Source organism: Panthera tigris, chromosome B4 (genome assembly GCF_018350195.1).
Source record: "Panthera tigris isolate Pti1 chromosome B4, P.tigris_Pti1_mat1.1, whole genome shotgun sequence".
NCBI lineage: Eukaryota > Metazoa > Chordata > Mammalia > Carnivora > Felidae > Panthera > Panthera tigris.
In genome coordinates, this window is record NC_056666.1 from 133790347 (window position 1) to 133811402 (window position 21056).

The following is a 21056-nucleotide window of genomic DNA, read 5'->3' on the forward strand; positions in this document are numbered from 1 at the left end:
ACTAGACCCAAAGGAGAAGAGGAGCCACGGTCAAGGCACAACCTCTCACTGCCGAGCGGGGAGCCAGCCCATAATTCTCCACAACTTAGGAGTTCACAAACGGTTTAATTCCTGGCTTTGCACCAGCTTTTGAACCCAGTTCTGTGTGATTTCAAACAATGGTTACTGTTCCCTGAGCACTTGGCTGGCACCTTGATACAACGGATTATGAAATACCTAGAGCACACAACAAGTGGAGGGAGAAATACAACCACAGCCTTGTCCCCTCGGTCACTTCACTCAGTCCTCACAACAAGGTCAGCAGGACGACCTCCACTCCGCACCCGGGGAAACAGGCTCCAAACGGCAACACCAGGTTCCTGAAGAACGGCAAGGCCAGGATGTGGGTCGGATTGGGTCACAGAGTGCAATGCCCCCTCTGCCCGGCCCTCCTCACTGTTCCGAGTCCGTGTCCTCATCTGCAAAATCAAGGTGATGGAGGAGGCCAGCGGTTTTCTGAATCGTTTTGAGCCGTGGACGCTTTGTTCAAATGGAGCCTGAAGTGGCGATGTATCCGGGCAGGTGGGTGAAGACACGGGCTCTGCGGGAGGGAAGGAGCTGCAGGCCCGCCAGCTGGGCTCCCCGCTGGAGCGCGGACGAGTTGGGACGAGTTGGGTCGTGCGGGCATCTGACTGCTGAGCCAGGGCCCGCCAAGCCGCGACCCGGTCTTCAGCGACAGCGGAAGTCTACCAGTCACCAGGCGGGGGGAGCGGCGGCTCGGGGGCCAGCAGCCCTTACAGGTCCTCTGGGGCCAGGGTCTCAGAGCTCCTCAGCAGGGACAGCAGGTTCAGGGCTGAGACACCGGGCACGTGGCCAGCGCAGATCTGCAGCATGCGTACCAGGCGCTGTGCCATGGTGGCCCGAAAGCCTTCCATCTGCCGGGGGAGAAGAGAGGATGGGGGAGGCGGGTCGGGGGCAACCGGTCCTGCCGCACGGCCTGCCAGAAGGGGCTGGAAGCCAAGATATGGGGCTTAGCAGGCAAGGTTGGCGAAGTTGGGTAAACCGTCTAGTGGCCGCAGAACAGGGATCTGGATCCGGGCTAGTTCCAGGCAGTGCCCAGGAGGCAGAGGCCCCGAAGGCTCCTTACCTGGGAGCTGAGGGATGGAAAAGGGGGGCCGACAGGCAGTGGCCCTCAGGGGGACAGGGAGGTGCCATCAACAAAGAGTCCCTGCTTTTGAAGGCAGGGGCCCAGAGGCGCTGTGGGGTGGGGTCACGTAGGGCGGGTGACTCTGTTCCAGGGCCTGGCACCAGGGAATCAGTGCCTGGTGAAGGAAGAACGATGCTGAGCCGCCCTCCCCCGCCAAACGGGGCTGGCGCCGCAGGACCAGCTCGTCCTCCCTCTGCTCCTGCTTTGACCGGGGAAGGGGACATGAGCGTCCAACCAGTCGCCCAAACTAGGGACTGGGCACCCTCGGCCCTCCTGCTCTTGCTTCCGCCTTTGTCACTTGCGACTCCTCTTTCCAAATCCAGAGGCAGCTGTCCTTCTCCCTGAGTGCCCTCTCAGCAGACCCTGCCACAGCCACGCCCCGTCCCTGGGATGCTTTTCTACCTGCCCCCGGGACCCCACACTCCCCTGGCCTCTCCTCTGGCCTCACAGGCTGCCCCCTCCTCCGTGCCACATCTGAGGGATCCATTTAAACCCACATCACGTAAGTGGAAAATAAAAATAAGTAAAACCCATGTCAGGCCACACCCCTCCCTGCCCCCACACCCCTCCCTGTGGCTCCAGTTTTACTCAGAGTGAAAGCCACTGCCTTTACTAAGACCCATGAGGCCCCCCGGCTCTGGCCCCACTGTCACTCTGACGCATCTCCAGGGAGCCCTCCCTGGGGGACCCTGGACCCACCAGGCAAGTCTCCACACTCCTCTGGCCCCACGTGCTCCTCCACCAGGAGTCTCCCCGGCTTGCCTCCCTACCGCCTTCACAGATCTCTTTAACAGTCACCCCCGGCCACTGACACTAAACCTTACTGCTTTACCACCTCTTGACCGTCACGTCCTCATTTTCTAACGCGTTTTACTTTTTTTTTTTTTGGTCCTTTTTTTAAAGTTTATTTATTTGAGAGAGACAGAGACAGCATGACTGGGGGAGGAGCAGAGAGAGAGGGAGAGAGAAAATCCCAAACAGTCTCCGTGCTCAGTGCAGAGTCCGATGTGGGGCTCAAACTCACGAACCGTGAGATCATGCCCTGAGCCGAAACCAAGAGTCGGATGCTTAAATGACTGAGCCACCCAGGTGCCCCACGCATTTTACTTCTTTACATGTTTCCTCTGCTACGACAGAGCTGAGATTTTTTTTCCCCCCTTTTTTACTGTTTTGCTCTATGCATCCCTCGGGCCCAGAACAGTGCTTGGCACACTGTAAGTACCTAAAAATATCTGTTGACTAAATCCTTACTCTGACTTCCGTGGCCTTGGTCTCAGAAAGAGGCCTCCCAGCTGCTGCTGCCGCTCTCACTCAGGCTCCCCGGCTGGCCTCCTGCAGCAGCCTCGACCCCAAGCCTCAGCTCCGGCCAAGCCTCCTCCAATCCGCACACGACACTCCAGAGGTGCGGCCCCCAAACCCAAGCCTGACTACATCAGATGGCTCCTGTCACCTACAGGAAGGAACGGCTTCTTCCCATGCCAGGCCACCAGGTCTCTGCACTTCCTTCATGCCTACACCATGACTGCTGGGTCTAACCGCTGGGGGTAGAAGTCTCTGCCTCACCGGGTTCTGGGAGGGCAGGTTCCATGCCTGACTCATTCGTGTGCTCAGGGAGCAGCGCGGGGCCCCACTGGCAGAGCTAGGAGAGCAGAGCTAGGAGAGCAGAGCTAGGAGATGAATTCACTGGGCCAATCCCACAGCTCCGTGAATGTGTTTCTTCACGTGTAAAAGGGGGCTGATAATTCCTACCGTGCCAAGACCTTAAAACATGGCGAAGCTCGAACTCAGATATGTGGAGGACTGCGCCCCAAAAAGGACAACACAGGGGGTGCCTGTGTGGCTCAGTCAGTTAAGCATCGGATTTGGGCTCAGGTCATGATCTCACGGTTCATGAGTTCGAACCTCTCCCACTCCCCGCGGGTGAGCTCAAGCACTACTTCGGGTGAGCCCCGTTTTCTCTCTCTGCCCCTCGCTCACTTGTACCCACCCCTTCTCTCTCTCAAAAAAATTAACTAAATACAAATAAATAAATAAAAAGGACAGCACAGGTACGAGGAGTGAGGGCTGTCCAACCACCGGGTGCTTCATGTGAGGGAATGCCAGGTTCGCGTTGCCAGCAGGCCAGCTGCTACGGCTGGAACTAGACGGGCGGACGCAGGCCTTTTCCTTGAGAGCGTACCATACCTGGTACGGCCTGCCACCTACTGACCACAAAGAGAACTACACCACACGGCGCCAGGCTGGGGGGCCTCTCAGCCAGAACCGCCTAAGGTTTAAAGTACCTGAGCTGTGGGGCAAAGATGATGATTCCCCTTTAGAGATAGGAAGACGCAGGCTGCGTGGGGGAAGTGACTGTTCAAAGCCACAGTTAGCAGCCTAAGAAGGAAAAGAGACAGCAGCGTGCAAATCCTGTTGGCTCTACCGCTTAACTTACTAGCTGTATGACTGAGCGAGTTGCCTCTCCTCTCGAAGTCTTGGGTTTCTGGGGTATGTTGTGGGGAAAGTCTGGAAGGGCGGGCACTTCGCGTGTGCCCTAGGCCTCAGCGTCCTGTGAGGTCAGAGTGCTGACTAAAATAGTCATCAAGCATGAAAAACGAATTTGTGACCAAGGGGTATGTGCATCTTCATGGATGCATTGAACAAGGAGATCTGCCCCATCCTCTTATGAGATGGAAATATCTGCCCTTTCTGCTGGTAACAGCCCCAGGCAAATACTGCTAAGACTGACATCTCTTGCCTGTATTCGTACCGCCAAATTTCACTTAGTTTAATGGGAAAAAAAGTATTTTTTTTTTTTCTCTCATACAAGTTCACCGATCCCCTGAATTCTACCCTCAGGCCAGAGGGGTCCACAGACCCATGAATAAGAATCCCTGGTCTGGGTGGTGGTAAGGGACAGTGTGCTGACTCAGTTCTCTCTGCATTATATCACTTTACCTTTGGGGATAGGTGCAAGACCAAGAACACAGCAGAAATGAACTTCAAAACCAATAAACACACTCTAAAACCAAGCAGGCCTGCGACGTGGGTGGGGTGGCCCAGGTCCCGGGAGCCCTCAGCAAGCCTCCCAGAGGGGGACAGCTGCTGAGTACTTTTAGCAAAACGTCAGGATTCATGTTCCAGAAAGCGAGGCTGGAGAGCGAAGTATATCAGCAAAATAGAAATCTGCTCTGAGACGCTTATAATTAGACTCACCCTATGAGAAACACCAACAGAAGTGAGTTGGGACAGAACGGACACCCTACGGGTCCCTCCAACCCTCTACTCACCCACCCACCCGTCTTCCCTGCTGCCTGCTGGATGCCCTGCCCCAGGCTGGGACTAGACAAGGTCTGGGGTCCAGGGGAGTAAGGGGAACAGGGGCATTCTGACTGTGGACGGGCATGAGGGGGCACTGGTTAATGAAACAGACAAGACGCCTGGCCTCACAGCCCTTGCAGCCCAGCGGGAGAGTGAGATATTAACAAGGACCCACATGACACACATAAAACTTAGTTATGAGAGAAAACGAAGCAAAAGAAGAGAAGGCAACAAGTGACTGCACTCGGCATGAAAGAGGCACTCAGGCTGAATGCATACTGTCGCCCTACTTTAATCTGTGCGCCCCAACGCTTAGGGTGACAGACCTACCCAAGGTCCAGCCAGTGAGCAGAGAAGCCAAGATCCAAATTAGGATCTTGTGTCTCCACATCAGGACCTCCTCACTCGGGCACTTGACTCTCCAAGAGCATTCTCGACACAACTACTGTGCTGACTGCCCTTTCCCTGCACCCCCTCGATTACTGTCCTTACCTCCAGGTCACAGAAGAACAGAGGACTTCGGTAGGTGTGGGCCAGCTTCACGACCGTGTTTCGGTGGACACTGCAGTGACTCTCTCGCCCAGCTGCAAAGAAGCCGTGAGTGCTACAGGCTGTCACCCCTACCTTCGTGGCAGTCATCCAGGAAGCACTGGGCGAAGTCATTCACTACCTCTCTCTGGGCCTCAGCTGCTTACTAGTCAGTGAGGGGACAGTCCTGTTCAACCTTCTTTTTGGGGCAGCCAAGATCATTAAATTAGAAAATAAAGCTGAAAGGGCTTGGAGAGAGTGCTCTGTAAAAACGTGAGTTTCCTCATCTAGAAGAGGAGGATGGTAACAGCCCCCACTCCACTGAGTTACTATAGAGATTCGGTGAATTAATATATAGAAATGACCCAGCATTCATTTATCCATCAATGCTCATTGAGCATTATCTGTGCCAGGCCCTCCCCCCAAGGACTCTGCAGGTCAGCTGGGTGGAGGAGGGCAGCTCAGACACGCCATCGGTGTAGGTGGAAGGGTGGGGAGTCTATACGACAGAAGCATGCCTGGGATGGACACCTCGGGGCCCAGACTGCAGGGCTGGTCAGGGAGGTGTCTCCGAGGGGACAGGAAATAGGGGTTAGCTAGACAAAGAAGAAAAAAGCATCCAGGAGAAGCTCTATGATAGAATCACGAAGGGCATGGGCTCTGGAATAGGACCATATAGGGATGACTATTGGCACTACCACTTTTTAGTTGTGGGCCTTGGACAAGCTGGTTCACCTCAAGGCTCCAGTTTCCTCAGCTCTAAAACCAAGCTAACAATATGTACCTCAGAGCGTTGTTTGTAGTGGAGATTAAGTGATCCAGAAACGAAGCACTTTTAGAACAGTGTCTGGTGCGCAGTGAGCGCTCAATAAAGGTCAGTTATTGCTATTTCCGCCGTTAGTGTTACAAAGTCTCTCAGGAACGGCAGGCCTTGCTCAGAGAAGGAGAAGCTGAACCAAAGAAGGGGACAGGAACAGGAGACGAGACTAGACAGGAAGGTGGAAGGCCAAACTTGTGCCTTTACAGGACCGACCGTGGCTTTTCCTCTGAAAGCCACAGGGAACCACCAGGCAACTCTTAGCAATTATCTCAGCAGAACGATCTGCTCAGATTCACTTTCCGAGACACCGCCAACAGGTCAGATTCCAAAGCTCACGTTCTTTGGTCCCTTGGGTGGCCTCAGTAAGAAGTCCCCCACCGCAGTGCCGGCCACACAGCGCCCGCGGTGGGGGGTGGGGGAGGATGCACTTACCGCCGGTGGCAAGGAAGGCTGCCTTCCCCAGAAAGAAGGTGGCGTCCACATGGCGCAGGGATTCCTCCACGTTCCGGAGGCTGGCGCGAGAAAACGAACCACAGGCCAAACCTTACCACAGAGAAGGTGGAGGGCTGCGTTCCTCAACCCAGAGAGGCCAAAGAAGGAGACGAGGGTAAGAGGAAACACCCCTAGAGGAATACTTCATCTTTCATTTTGTTGGAGTATTTTTAGTTACAAAATGACTCAAGCCCGTACAACAAGCCGATAGTGAATATGGAGGTGTTCTGTAAAAAGGAAGTCTCCTCTCCGGCACCACCCTTCTATCTTAACATCCCCGAGGTAACCGCTGCTGACAGTTTGGGGTGGAATTCCTCTTGCGTATGAATTTTTCCTTTATATATATTCTCACACATGCAGACAAATGTTTCTGTGGGACCGATGCTAGATGTAGAATGGCTGCGTCACAGCTCTGTGTCTTTTTAAAATGTACCTAGGTGGGCGCCAGGTGCCTCAGTCAGTCGAGTGTCCGACTCTTGGTTTCAGCTCAGGTCATGATCTCGTGGTTTATGGGTTCGAGCTTCACATTGGACTCTGTGCTGACAGTGTGGAGCCTGCTTGGGATTCTCTCTCTCTCCCTCCCCTGCTCGTGCTCTCTCTCAAAATAAATAAACTTAATAAATAGGTAGGCAAATAAATATATAAATAAATGTACCTAGGTATTGCCATATTGCTCTCTAATAAGGTTAGATACTTACAGTTCCATCAAGTATGTGAAAACACTCTTTTCCTCCAGGAAAAGGGCCCTTTAACCTTCTGGGCCAAGGGTTTCATTCACTGGTGTCCAAGGAATGATAAAGAAATCTGTCATCTCCTGGTCAAAAAGCCATCTTAGTCAGGTGACCCAGGCCAAGGTTTCAGCCTGAACAAGCAAGGCCTAAGGCAAACAGTAAAGGATGGCTCTCGGCCCCTAAGTCTGACTATAGAGCAGGATCTCCCCAAACACCCAGTCAGTTTTGGTGAAGCGATGGGTCCCACCCAAAGAACAGATCTGCTGAGTCAGGACCCCTGGCAATCATGGCAGATCTCGGCCCTTTCTCTGCCCCACCGTGGGCCCAAGTCACTGCTCGTCTGTTCCAGCTGGCCAGGCAGCGGGTCTGGACTTGATCCTGCTGCTGGCTGCAGCTGGTATCGACCTGTCCCTGGTTCCAGGTGTCTCCACTACAGCCTTCACTTAACACACACCACACGACTAGGCGTGTGCCTTGGTTTCTGTGCTGGATGCTGCGTCCTGCCTCCCCTCAGTCAGCCATCGCCCCCAGAGGGAGAGAGCGAACCTTCTCCTGCGCTCCCCACGTTGGCTGCAGTCTTGTCCCCAGGTTGCCAGCACCACGGGGAGGGCCAGGCTGGGCCCCAAGCATCACCACCCGCTCACGCCTCCCTGGCTGCTACATTGGGCCCCTGACCCTGGACCAGCCTTACAGTCCCGTGCACACATTATGCTCCTCCTACCTTTTACATTAGCCCTTCACCTGGAACCTTCTGCTCACTCCCAGTTTTACCTCGGTACCTCAACCTGGTCACCTCCAGCAGAAAGTCTACCCTGCCCTATGTCCTGAGAGTCACAGGCCTTGTTGGGGCTCTCATAGCCCAATGCATCCTTCTTTTATAGTACCTATGCCAGCTACTACAGCTCTGTGTTCAAGAGTCCAGCTTCCTCCCCCAGGGGGCTGGGAACACCTTGGGGACAGGGGTCTGTTTCATTCCTGTCTGTGCCTGCCATCAGGGATACAGAGAAGGCTACAGAAAACATTAGCTCAATGACTGATGGCACTGTTGGGGTTTACCAGTCTTTTTTTTTTTTTTTTAATGTTTATTTTTTTAATTTATTTTTGAGAGAGACAGAGAGGGAGGGAGAGAGAATCTCAAGCAGGCGCCATGATGTCAGCACAGAGGCCGATGCAGGGCTTGAACTCACAAACCATGAGATCATGATCTGAGCTGAAACCAAGAGTCAGATGCTTAACCGATTGAGCCACCCAGGTGCCCCTATCCGTGTCTTTAAAATATCATACACTTGCCACTGGCTCCCCATCCTCATCCTCTGGGGTAACCCCAGGCAGCCTCTCCCTGTGTCTTCTGCTTCCTGGCATAGGTGAGGTCACCATCCCAGGTCTACCAGAGTCCTGAAGGTACCCATTCTCTGGATCTCACCTGTATTTGCTATGAAGGTTGACCACAAACACGATCAAGTCAATTCGGGGCCGATCCACACTGGAGGGCAGAGGGAGGGACCTTGCCAGGTGGCTGAAAAACAAGAAATTGCAAGACTAGGGGCACCTGGGTGGCTCAGTCAGTTAAGCGTCCGACTTGGTCTCAGGTCATGATCTCACGGTCTATGAGTTTGAGCCCCGTGTCGGGCTCTGTGCTGACAGCTCAGAGCCCGGAGCCTGCCTCAGGTTCTGTGTCTCCCTCTCTCTCTGATCCTCCCCCACTCGTGCTTTCTCTCTGTCTCTCAAAAATAAACAAACGTTTAAAAAAAACTGCAAGACTAAAGATATATGTACCCACATCACAGTGACCATTCACATACTGACCTTCCTAGGGTAAGAAGGTGTCAAGGGCTCCTCCCCTATGCCCCTGATGCTTTTGTGGGCAAGACTCCTCAGGCAAGCATAGGGGCAGGGCAGAGCCGGTCCTTTCTAGATGACTTCTGTCTGACTCCTTCTGCCTCAAAGTTGGGAACTGCCTTGGCAAGAGGGATTTGGGGCTATAGATAGCATGGGGCGAGCCAGCTACACTGTGTGCTGGGAGGGAGATGAGACCCAGAAGAGGGGCGTTAGATTGTGAAGACTAGGGGTTAAGACTGAAGCCCCTTGGAGGGCAATGGAAGTCGGCTCAAATCTCAGGTCTGCCAATTACCAGCTATGTGACCTTGGGTAAGTCACCTTCATCACTCTCGCCTGAACTTGTTCCCTCATTGGAGATTCTTTAAAGTGCTGTAACGGGGTTTATTCTCCTAGTAAGGGGTGTTTCAAGTTCCCACGGAGGAGCACCCTTTAGAGTGGGGTCATGCTCCTTCCATACGGACCCTTGGAGCTTATCTATGAAGGGCAATGACACCCACATGTATTCAGTCCCTTGCTTCCCACCAGCAGCTATTTCTACTCTCCATCAGTTAGAAAAAGAAAAACAAAACCTAATTGCTTAGTCATCTTTTCTCCAAATTAGGGGGGTAACTGAACACTACTCTGTGCCAAGTCCTGCTCAAAGCACTGGGGATTCACTAGTGAACAAAAATCAAAGCCCCTGACCTCAAGGAGCTGACCCTGGGGTCCACGGGGGTGGCAGGCTGGAAACAAATAAACAGGCGAACAAGGAAATTTCTTATGATGACAAGTGCTAGAGGAACACAGAACACATGTGTGAGAGAGTGATGGAGGGTATCTTAGCTGGAGGCAGATCACGCCTTGAGGGGCTGGCCCTACCTGCGCCCGCCTCTCTGGCAGCTCCTCTGCCCGCCTACAAGAGCAGGCTGCAGTTCAGCCACGGCAGAGCGATGGGAACCCCCCCCCCCCGCCCCAGCCTCAGCTACTTACACCCTCAGCTCCGAGGCGCAGTCCTCCTTGAGCATCGAATCGGCCAGCTGCTGCAAAAGAGCATCTTCCGTGCCCACCAGCTGTCCAGGGAGAGAAGGCGACCTACTGATGTCTGGGCACAGCAGTCCCGCTGGAGGGCCTGGGGATCAGGCCACAGACCCAAGACCGCTCGACTCCCAGGATTTCCGCTCCCACGCGCAGGACCCCGTTTGCCGAGAGAGGGTTCCGCCAGGCCCCAGTTGAGGGCCCAGAATGCACCCGCTCCAGTACTGTCTGCACAGCGCTTCTTAACTGCCCCAGACTCTGCCTCGGACGGCCTGACCCAAGACACGCTGGGAAAACCATTACCCGTCCGGCGCCGAACACAGCTTCCCGGGTCCCAGCCCGCCCAGCCGCCCCACCAATCAGAAACCGGAAAAGAGCCCTCCGCGCACCTATTGGTGGGGGCGTCCTTCAGACTCAGAGGGCGGCTACCCCGATTGGTTCAGAATGCGGCCCTCCCGCCCACCACACCCCAGCCCGAAAAGCGCGCATCAGAACCTCAGAGAGCCCAGAGGACCAGACAGACGGTGGAGGCCCCGCCAAAGAGGAAAGGCGGTGAGGGGAAGCGGAGCAGCTGACGCCTACCAAGATGGTGGCCGTGTTCAGGCCAGGCTGCTTGTCCAGCGGCCGCAACACCGACATCCCAGTCGGCGGGTGAAACGCAGCTCTGGAAGTGCGCGCGGATCTTTCAAAATGCCGGAGGCCCGCCCTTAAGTGCAAGACAGAGGGTCGCGTGACCATAGTTGGGCGGGGCTTCGCGTGGTAGGGCGTAACTCTCTTAAAGGAATCCACACCCCCTTTTTTGATGGGGGCGTTCCAGCTCCGACCCCCAGGCTCTTAAAGTGCTGTCAATGGGACAGGCCTTGCCTCAGAGAAAGAAGGTGTTCAGTGATTCATTTGTTCATTTTTGTTCACTACGGCTCAATCATCATGCTCTTTTTTTTTTTTTTTTTTTCATGGTTCTTTATTTTGAGAGGGGGCGCATGATGGGGGAGGGCCAGAGAGAGAGAGAGAGAGAGAGAGAAATCCAAGCAGGCTCTGACTCGGGGCTCAATCTCATGTCCCATGAGATCATGACCCGAGCTGAAATCAAGAGTCCGAGGCTTAATGGACTGAGCCACCCAGGCACCCCATTTCATCATACTCTTGATTCCTTCCCAACCTGCCCCTCTCATTTCTTCTTCCCCATCTCATTTGACTTCATCCATGCAGCTGCTCAGAACAAAACCTTGAGGTCATTCTTGGCTCCTCTTCCTCATCCCCCACATCCAACCCATAAGCCAGCCTGCGAGTTCTAGTCTTAAAATGCATCCAGAAGCTGACCACTTCTCACCGCCTCCACTACCACCGCTAGGACAAGCCACTGTCATCTCTCACCTGGACTATTGTAACAACCTTCTCACTGGCTCCCTGCTTCCACTCTGGTCCCGAGGGCTACCGGTTCTTCTCCACACAGCAATCTGAGTCATCCCTATAAAACAGAACCTGATCAAAACCCACCAATAGTTCCCGAACGGCTTACATGGACTGTGAAGCTCTATGTGTTCTGGTCCCTGACAATCTCCCTGACCCATCTTCTGCTCTTCTCCCTCTTACACTCCTCTAGCCACATGGGCCACTAGGCTGTTCTTCAAATTATTCCAAGTATCCTCCCACCTCCTGCCTTGTCCCTGAGGCTCCCTGTGGCTGAAAAGTTCTTCTCCCCCATAGTCGCTTGGCTCGTCTCCTCACTTCCTCCATGTTTCTGCTCCAAGGCTACTTTAGCAGAGAGGCCATTCTTAACAACCCTATGTAAAATAGCAAGTCTCAGTGGGGTGCCTGGGTGGTCGGTTAAGCATCCGACTTTGGCTCAGGTCATAATCTCATGGTTTGTGAGTTCGAGCCCCACGTCAGGCTCTTTGCTGACAGCTTGGAGCCTGGAGCCTGCTTTGGATTCTGTGTCTCCTTCTCTCTCTGCCCCTCCCCTGCTGTTGCTCTGCCTTTCTCTCTCTCTCAAAAATAAATAAATGTTTATTTAAAAATTCTTGTTAACATTTATTTATTTTTGAGACAGAGAGAGACAGAGCATGAGCAGGGGAGGGTCAGAGAGAGAGGGAGACACAGAATCCAAAACAGGCTCCAGGCTCTGAGCTGTCAGCCCAGAGCCCGATGCGGGGCTCGAACTCACGGACCACGAGATCATGACCTGAGCCGAAGTTGAACGCCCAACCGACTGAGCCACCCAGGTGCCCCCAAAATAAATAAATATTAAAAAAAAAAATAGCAAGTCTCGGGGAGCCTGGTTGGCTCAGTTGGTAGAGCATGCCCCTGTTGATCTTGGGGTTGTGAGTTCAGGGGTGTACATAAAAAAATAATAATTACAAAAAAACCCCATTATCTTTATTTCATTTTTATTTGAGAGAGAGGGAGCGAGAGAGAGGGAGCGAGAGAGAGAGAGAGAGAGAGAGAGAGAGAGAGAAAGTGTGTTCGAGCAGGGGAGAGGGACAGAGAAAAAGAGAGAGAATCCTAAGCAGGCTCCATGCGCAACACAGAGCCCAATGTGGGGCTCGATCCCACAACCCTGGGATCATGACCTGAGCTGAAATCAACAGTCAGACGCTCAACCGACTGAGCCACCCAGGCGCCCTGAAAAAAAAAAACCCATTATCTTTAAAAAAATAGCAAGTCTCCCCCATATTCCCTCTCTTCCTTTTTTCTGCTCTATTTTCTCAATAGCACTAATCTCCACTTCACATACAGTTAAGAACTGTACAGCCTGTGTGATTTTACAATATTTACAAACTAATAAACTGTCACCGTTTATTATTGTTTAGTAATAGTCCATTACTGTTTCATGGATGCTGGCAGAAGACATGAAACTCCTGGGTAAGATTTGTCTCTTATGTTTCCCATTACTCATGGTAAAACCAGTAGCTAGGGCTTTATGTTTGTGTGCGCCAGTGCCCCATGTCCCCCGAGCCCTGCAAAGGACCCATCATGGAGGCCCATACACTTGGTGGACGGCAGCCCAGAGGAGGAACACGGGGATTAGAGATTCACTGCTTTTATAGTGAGTGGTAGGCAGGCCTGTTCTTTGTCGGGGATTGGGGGAGATGTCACCTCATTCTCCAAGGTTGCTGCAAACACAACCCTGAGACAATCCCGGGCAAAGAGCTTTCAGGGCCTTGCCATACCCAGCAAGAACCCGCAGGGATGCTCCAGGGCCCATGGCAGATTGCTTCTCCCAACAGCTATATAATTACTTGCTCACTGTCTGTCTCTCCAGCTAGAGCATAAGACACATGAGAGCAGAGACTTTGTCATTTTGCATGTCCAGCCCTTTAAAAAGTGCCTGGTACATGGTAGTCGCTCAGTAATTATTTGTTGAATGAATGGATTGATTTACATCCGTTGAGCCTTTCATCATTTCCTAGGGCAGACCCAATGCGCCACCCTGAGAATACAGATGAATCAGACATTATCAACTCTGGGGTGGGGGAGTCAGACCCTGATCACACAGTGTGCTCACTGCTGTGATACCTAGAACAACAGAGGCATATTCCCATCTAACCTAAATCCTCACTGCGGACTAAACTATATTTTGCTTAGAAAGAGCTGGAAATAAATGACTTCATGGAGTCCCTGGCCCAGCACAGATGGGCTTTGATTCCCCCGGCAGAGGGTGTGGAAGAGACTCGCCAAAAGTCTGAGAGTAATGAGTGCTCTGAACATAAAGTAAGGTGGGCTGGAGGACAGGGCAGACAAGAAGAAGCTATGTGAGGCGAACGTGATAACCACTACACTACGGAAACACGACAAGAAGAAGCTATGTTAGGTCAGGGGAGGCCTCTGGAAGAAGGTGATGTGTTTTCTTTGTCGTTTTATTAAATTTGTTTTAAAATTTATTTATTTATGTTGAGAGAGAGAGAGAGGACAGGCAGAGGAGGGACGGAGAAAGAGGGAGAGAGAGGATCCTAAGCAGGCTCCGTGCCACCAGCGCAGAGCCCAATGTGGGGCTTTAAGGCACGAACCGTGAGATCATGACCTGAACCGAAACCAAGAGTTGAATGCTTAACCGACTGAGCCACTCGGGGGGCCCCAAGAAGGTGGTGTTTGAGGGACCCCTGGGTGGCTCAGTCGGTTAAGCGTCCAACTCTTGATTTCGGCTCAGGTCATGATCTCACAGTTCGTGAGTTCGAGCCCCACATCATCGGGCTCTGCACCGACAGTGTGGAGCCTGCTTGGGATTCTCTCTCCTTCTCTCTCTGCCCCTCCCCTGCTCTCTCTCTCTCTCTCTCTCTCTCTCTGAAAAAATAAATTAATTAAAAAAAAGAGAGAAGGTGACATTTAAGCAGATGCCTGAATTTAGTGAGAGAGGAGCCAGTTCAGTACGTTGAAGAAGAGGCTCTGGGCAGAAAGAGAAGCAGGTGCTGAGAGCCTGGGGGGTGGGGGGCGGGGAGCACCCTTGTCACTTCTGAGGAGCAGCAACGAGGCCAGTGGCTGAAGTGGATGGAATGAGGAGAAACTGGGGAGACTGAGGTCTCAGAGGTGACTGAGGTCCTTAGAGTATCACAGAGATTCTGGCCCCGGTCAGCACTTTCTAGGAGGGGCTGAGCTGAGACCCATTCAATCAACACGTGCTGTGTGCCTGCCTCAGGCCAATGCTGGTGCTGGGCACTAGCGACCCAGGCACCAGAGGTGTCACCCCTGCTTCCGTGGTAGAAGGACAGATAGCAACAAGCAAAGCAGCACGGTTGGTGAGGGCCGCCCCAGGGAGCGGAGGAGCCCAGAGGCGTGAAGGGTCCCTGGGGAGCCAAGGCTACACTTGACTGGGGGAGGTGATTATTGGCTGTGGTGCTAAGATGAGTTGGTGCTTGTCACACGGGCAGTGCCATACACAATAGTCGTGAGTAGAATCGCACCGTGATGAAGGGTGGGGATTGGCAGGAAGGGCAGACCCAGGCCTGGATGGAAACTCTTGTATCAAGAACACCCAGGGGTGCGTGGGTGGCTCAGTCAGTTGAGCATCTGAATCTTGATTTTGGCTCAGGTCACGATCCCAGTGCTCAGTGTGGAGCCTGCTTGGGATTCCTCCCCCCCCCCCCCAACCCCCAGAACACCCAGAGCTGGCAGGGCCGTCAGACGCTCTCTGGGATACTGTCTCTGAAATCAGCTTCTGTGGAACTCTGCGGAGATACCTCAGGGATGCTGGAGGGGACAAGGAGAAGCTGAGTGGGTAGAATCCAGAAAGCCCACCCTGTCATTTCACAGAAGCAGCTCAGGCTTTGTCTCTATTACATATTGAGCTTCCCCTAGTTCTGAAAAAATATCTTTAATGCTCGTTCATTTTTGAGAGAGAGAGAGAGCGCATGCACTCTCAAGTGGGACAGGGACAGAGAGAGGGGGACAGGGGATCCAAAGCAGCCTGATGCTGGGCTTGAACCCACGAACCATGAGATCATGACCTGAGCCAAAGTGGGACGCTTAACCAACTGAGCCACCCAGGCACCCCAAGCTTCCCATAGATTTTTGTGTAAATAAAGAATCCTGTGGCTGGTTTCTCTGTGCCCCTTTGTCTTCCCTCGCCCAACTCCGATCTGTTCTCCTACTCCAAACTGTTGAAAAGCGCTTTGGAGGCTTTGCTCACAATAGTCCCATACTGGAAACAACCCAAATGTCCTTCAGTGGTCAACAGATCAACAAGTTGTGGTATACTGATAAATGGAACAGCATCGGTGAGCAGCAAAAGCGTTGTGCTGAGGGACAGGCCCAGACACAAAAGAGTGCGTATTGTATTTGAGTCCATTTACATGGACCCACCATGGTGGGTACTCAGATTTAGCGCCTGGCACATAATACGTGCTACCTCGTCGTTTGTTCTTGCTCTCTGAGCCTCAGTTTCCCTGACTGTAAAATGGGGACAAGAAATAGGATCCATTTCTTAAGGTCGCTGCGAATGTTTGACAAGATAACGCCTAAAGAGCGTTTAGCACCAGGCTGCATCGGAACCAGCACTCATGTAACATTACATATTGAGGAGCCCTGAACTGGGCTCTGGGGTGAACGAGGAGCCCGCTTGGGACTCTCCCTCTCTCTCTGCCCCTTCCCTGCTCACATTGTGCACGTATGCACGCATGCACTCTCTCTCTCAAAATTAATACATAAACTTAAGAAATTAAAAAAAAAAGAGTTGTATTTTACTCCATGTAATTTGTCTTAATACAAATCCCTCTGTGAACTCAAACTCATTCCCTTTGCCCTATATATGCTGGAGAGGACCTACGACCCTTGCAGGGGTCCAGATGGGCCCAGAGCTGGCAGGGTGTCTGTGGGGTGGGGGACCCAGGGTCCTGAAGGCATCTCCCCCACAGCCTTCCCCACCTGCCTGTCCTCAGGTTTCTGGGAACGGACTCTCTGGGGAGGGGGTTCCTTGAAGCCTCTGGCCTCTGGGGCCACTCTGTCCTCCTGAGACAATAACCACTGCTGTTTATGGGATGCACACTGGGCGCCTGACACTTTGCTGACACTCTGTCCATAGCACAGGAGGGAGGGCCCAGGCTTGGGGGATGGACCCCTTACCCCACCCCCACTCCCCAGCTTTGTCACTGAGAAGCTGAATGACCTAGATGAAGGAGACGGTAAGCAGCATCACGTCTCTGAGCTGAGGCTGCCTCGTCCCCACATGGGCTCTCAGCACCACTGAGAGCAGAATGAAGTAATGTGTGGGGGTCCTCAGTGCCTGGGAGTCACAGCCATCTGAGGCTCTGTCCCAGCCCAGGGTATCTGGGGGGCTGGGTGAGGCAGAACCTGTGTGGGGGCCTGAAGGCCAGGCTAGGCTCTGACTGTGGCATTGTGACTTTCTTGCCGTGTGACCGTGGAAGATGGATAAATGAATTAATATGAATAAAGCACCGAAGCAGTGTCCACATTGGACCAATGTGTCCGGAGTCCCTGTCTCAGAATTGATTCTCTCCTCTATGACATATGGCCCTTGTTGGCTCTACTCGTCATTACTTCTGTGTCCCCACCCGCTTGCCAGGGACCCTCGTCTCTCCCTACCCATAAACGGCAAGCCTCCAAACCCTTCCATTTATCTCAGCTGGGGTTCCCTCCTCTCCAGGCTCAGCAACCACGGGACTCAGCAGCCTTCCGGGTGGTTCCCATTCCTCCCCGAATTCTCCCAACCCTGCCCTGTCATTTCTGTACCACGTGCACAGTGCGAGGGATCCAGAAGAGAAGGCTGGTTGCCAGGGCAACGGAGGATAAAGCCCTCGCTCTGCCAGGCTGCTGATTGGCTGAGACACGTCCCGCCTCCTGCCATCCTGAGGGTCGGGGGCAGAGGGAAGTGTCTCCTGGTGGGCAGGGAGACCTACCAGTGTGCCTTGCCAGCCCAGGACTGCCCCCTCCCAGCCCCGTCAGAGTCCTGGGCCTGAGAAGCTCTGTCTCCCACGGGAGGCAGTGGCCTCGCCCTTTCTCTGCCTCCAGCACCCAGGGCCGCTGCAGATGGCAGTGTCTCTGGGGACAGCAGCTACGACTGAGTCCACAGGCCGACATTGAGCTGCTCAGCACAGAGCCCCTGGAACAGGCATCTGCAGGTCGTGAGGTGGGTCTGCGGACAAGCAGGGGGTGGGGGGAAAGGGGCACCGAGTAGTGCCAATGCCTTGGGGGGGGCAGAAAGAGGGGCTCTACGACCCTCACCCTGTCCTGGATGGGACTTTGGCTAGAGTGGGGGCTGGAAAATTCCTTATAGATCATCTGGAAACCCCCCCTCCCATCTTGTCACTGTGCATGGGAAACCCTGAAGCCCAGAGAGGGTGAGGAGTAGCCCAAGGTCACACAGAAAGCCAGTGAGTGATTTGTCTCAACTAGCAGAAGGTCTAGGGGTCCTCAGTCTGCCCCAGAATGGTTTTTATCGCAGGGCTAGAGAGGTTGGGGGGCCCTAAGCTGGGCTCCACAGATTCACACCATTGCAGCCAAAATTGCTACAACTCTGCCCAAGTTCCTCATTCTCATGTTTAAGCTGCAAGGGGACTGGGGTCCTGCCTGCAGCCAAGGGTGGGACACGAATCTTTTGGCCTCAGTCAGGTTAGTTTGGAGCAGCCTTCCTGCTTGGGAGCCCCCTTTCCCAACTTCCCCTCCACAGGCAACGCCAAGCGATTCTGAACTCTTTGGCTTTCCAGAAAGGCAGATGGTTAGGAGGGCATGACTAGGGCACCTTGAGACATTGTGCTTCGGAATAGCCACCGGGAACCGGGGGGCCAGGGGCGGGCCCCAGGATGGCTACCCCTGGGAAGCAGCATCTCTCCCCCCCGCCCCCACCCCGGGGTCACAGCCCGCCTTGAAGACCCACCTGGAAGTAATGGGACAAGAGGAGCTGGAGTTTGGAGACAGAGGTCTGAGGAGCTAGGGCTTGTCTTTAGACTGTCCTGGAGGTCGCTCGATCTGTCCCCTCTCTTCCCTCCCTCAGAAGCCATGGGGGACCTCTGATCATTTCATTCTGCTCAGGGGTCTTTACCCACCCCACAGGACTCAAACCTCAGGCCATCTCAGGGGGTTTAGGGCCCAGCTCTTAGCTCCCTTCCAATTGGGCAACCCAGGGCAAGTTAGTGAACCCGTGTGGGCCTCAGTTTCTTCATCTGTAAAATGTAGCCATTAACACCTACCCCACAGGCCCCGTATAAGGTTTGTGAACACATTCTAAGAATGTTCTCCCTGCCTGGGCAGGCAGAGGTGGGGCTTCTCACCCTACTCCTTTTATATACCTTAGGAAGGGTTTGAGGGTAAGTTAATGGGTCCTGCTTTATCCCATTTCTGGAAGAGATGGTCTGTGATCTGGCTTTTGAAGTACGAATAGAAGTTTGTCACCTGAACACAGAACAAAGGAGATTCCGGGGAAAATGAAAGCATATGAAAGATAGAGACTGTATGATACGCAGGTGCGCATGGGTGGCTGGCAAGCAGTTCGAGATGATGCCAGGTAGGCCAGGAGATGAGGTTGGGGAGGCTGGCAGAGCACAGATGTGGGTATCTCTGGGTCATTCTAAGGGGTCTGTGTGTATGTAACATTTATGAGGCACCTTGCACCTGCTGCCCTTCATGTTCCTGCTTTCCTGCCACTGGTTCACTGGAAATAATAGGTAATGTTACATGAGTGCTGGTTCCGATGCAGCCTGGTGCTAAAAGCTCTTTAGGCGTTATCTTGTCGAACATTCGCAGCGACCCTAAGAAATGGATCCTATTTCTTATCCCCATTTTACAGTTAGGGAAACTGAGGCTCAGAGAGCAAGAACAAACAACGAGGTAGCACGTATTATGTGCCAGGCGCTAAATCTGAGTATTTTACATAAATTAACCCACTGAACTGTCACAACAGCCATACGGTCTAGGTGGGTGCTATTTTCATTCCCACTTTCCAGATGTGGAAACCCAAGGCCCAAGGATTTGGGGCCGGTGCTTGCTGTCCACAGTCTTATAATTATGATTTTGGGCATGGGCCTGAATTCGACAGCCTGCGCAGACCCTGTTGATATCAACGAGATCCCCTGGGGATTGGGTGTTTGTTCACCAAACCACACCCTGCCAGGATGTGCGGGTGGCTGGGGACCCACTCATCTGTGAGGGCTTGGCAAGCAGCAGCCTCTGAGACCGCACAGTCAGGGCCGGGAGGGGTGGCAAGGAGGAGGCATAGCCCATGTCGTCCTTTACTGAGTGCTCTGTTAGTGTCCCCTTCCACAGGGGACAATGATGCTGAGGCCCAGAGAGGTTAGGCAACTTGCCTGAGGGCACATATGCCTGAGAGGGGATTGAACCAGGCCTGGCCTTCAGTCATATATAAGCTTCTGAAAGGGTGGGTAGGAGCCAGCTGGTCCCCCCACCCCACCCTGTGATGGGTGCAGCTCTGTTCTTGGCGGGGGCAGGGGGCAGGCTGCTGAGCCACTGCCCTCCACTCTCCTGGGCCTCAGCCGTCCCATCTGTAAGGTGATGCTCACACCTCCTGGCTGTGCGAAGCCTGCGCGCCTCCCTCCGGGCTGGCAGGTGGGCCAAGGGGCGCCTCCGCCACCACTCACCGCCCGTGTCTCGGCAGCTGAGGCCGCCGCGATGCCGCACTTCCTGGACTGGTTCGTGCCCGTGTACCTGGTCATCTCCGTGCTCATCCTGGTGGGCTTCGGCGCCTGCATCTACTACTTCGAGCCTGGCCTGCAGGAGGCGCACAAGTGGCGCATGCAGCGCCCCCTGGTGGACCGTGACCTCCGCAAGACCCTGATGGTCCGCGACAACTTGGCCTTCGGAGGCCCAGAGGTCTGAGCTGACCGGCGTCGGGCACCGGGCGCCCTCCCCCGCCTCGCCCAGCCTGGAGACCCTGAGGCAGAGAGAGGACAACGTCTGCTCCTCCGGGCCACCCCTCTGGAGCTGGGCCCTCCCAGCAGAAGCTTCTGGGTGCCCCGGGTGGACACTGGCTGCACCTGGCGAGATAGGGGCACCTGGGTATCTTGAGGTGTCACTGCTGCTGGCCCCGGGGCTTGCTTTCCACCTCAAGCCAGTTCTCTCCACACCTGCCCTCCCCAGCTCTGGGTTTATCCCCTGCTGGCCTCCAGTGCCTTTGTGCTGCCCAGCACTCTCGCCCCTCACCTGGAGCCAGGCGCCGCTGCCCCTGCCTGTCCTAAGTGTCTAGATTCCCACTTCCCCACTGAACCCCCGGTGACACTCAACGGCCCGCTCCACCCGAGGAGGCAACCTCCCTGCAGCCTCACATGGCAGGCTTCAAAGCTGACCCAAGGGAAAGGCCCTATTTGGAGGGGTGTCTGCTCCTTCCAGTTCAGCCCCACCCCTCTGGACTCAGACTTGGCAACGGTGAGCGTGTGTGACGGGGTATGCGGAGGCGTGAGACCACAGAGGACGGAGGGGTGTGTGTGTGTGAAAGAGAGAGAGACAGAGAGATGAGAGAGAGAGTCTGGGAGGGGGGAGTGGGGAGGGGGACAGGCAGGTATGTATGTGTAAGAGTGGAGAGCGGGGGCCCCAAGCAGGGCGGGAGGTGGCGGGGACAGGGCGAGCCTGTGATAGGCTGCCCACAGCGGTTCTCACCTCCCTCCCTGTGCCAGGTTTCCCTACTCTCTCCTTCCCCAAGGCCCCTGCCCTGTACTGCAGCCCCCAGCACCATCCCCCTGCCCAG

The 21056-nt window shown here is 54.2% G+C and overlaps 1 protein-coding gene across 5 annotated transcripts; it reads right to left on the reverse strand.

Annotated features, from left to right (window-relative positions):
- Window positions 1–85: 85 nt before the first annotated feature.
- On the reverse strand, window positions 86–17124 carry CENPM (centromere protein M). 5 transcript variants are annotated; one of them, XM_007079464.3, is made up of 8 exons: window positions 17093–17124; window positions 11285–11378; window positions 10493–10616; window positions 9866–9945; window positions 8481–8573; window positions 6267–6346; window positions 4979–5070; window positions 86–914 (listed from the first exon to the last, which is right to left on the reverse strand). In XM_007079464.3, the coding sequence occupies exons 3-8, from the start codon at window positions 10547–10549 to the stop codon at window positions 774–776; spliced, it is 543 nt and encodes a 180-aa protein (XP_007079526.1). In that variant the 5' UTR covers window positions 10550–10616; window positions 11285–11378; window positions 17093–17124; the 3' UTR covers window positions 86–773. The 5 variants fall into 5 exon arrangements, with proteins under 5 accessions (XP_007079526.1, XP_042849327.1, XP_042849328.1 ...); XM_042993393.1 differs by having other exon boundaries at window positions 16946–17108; XM_042993394.1 differs by lacking the exon at window positions 17093–17124 and adding an exon at window positions 11564–11614.
- Between the last annotated feature and the right edge of the window lie 3932 nt (window positions 17125–21056).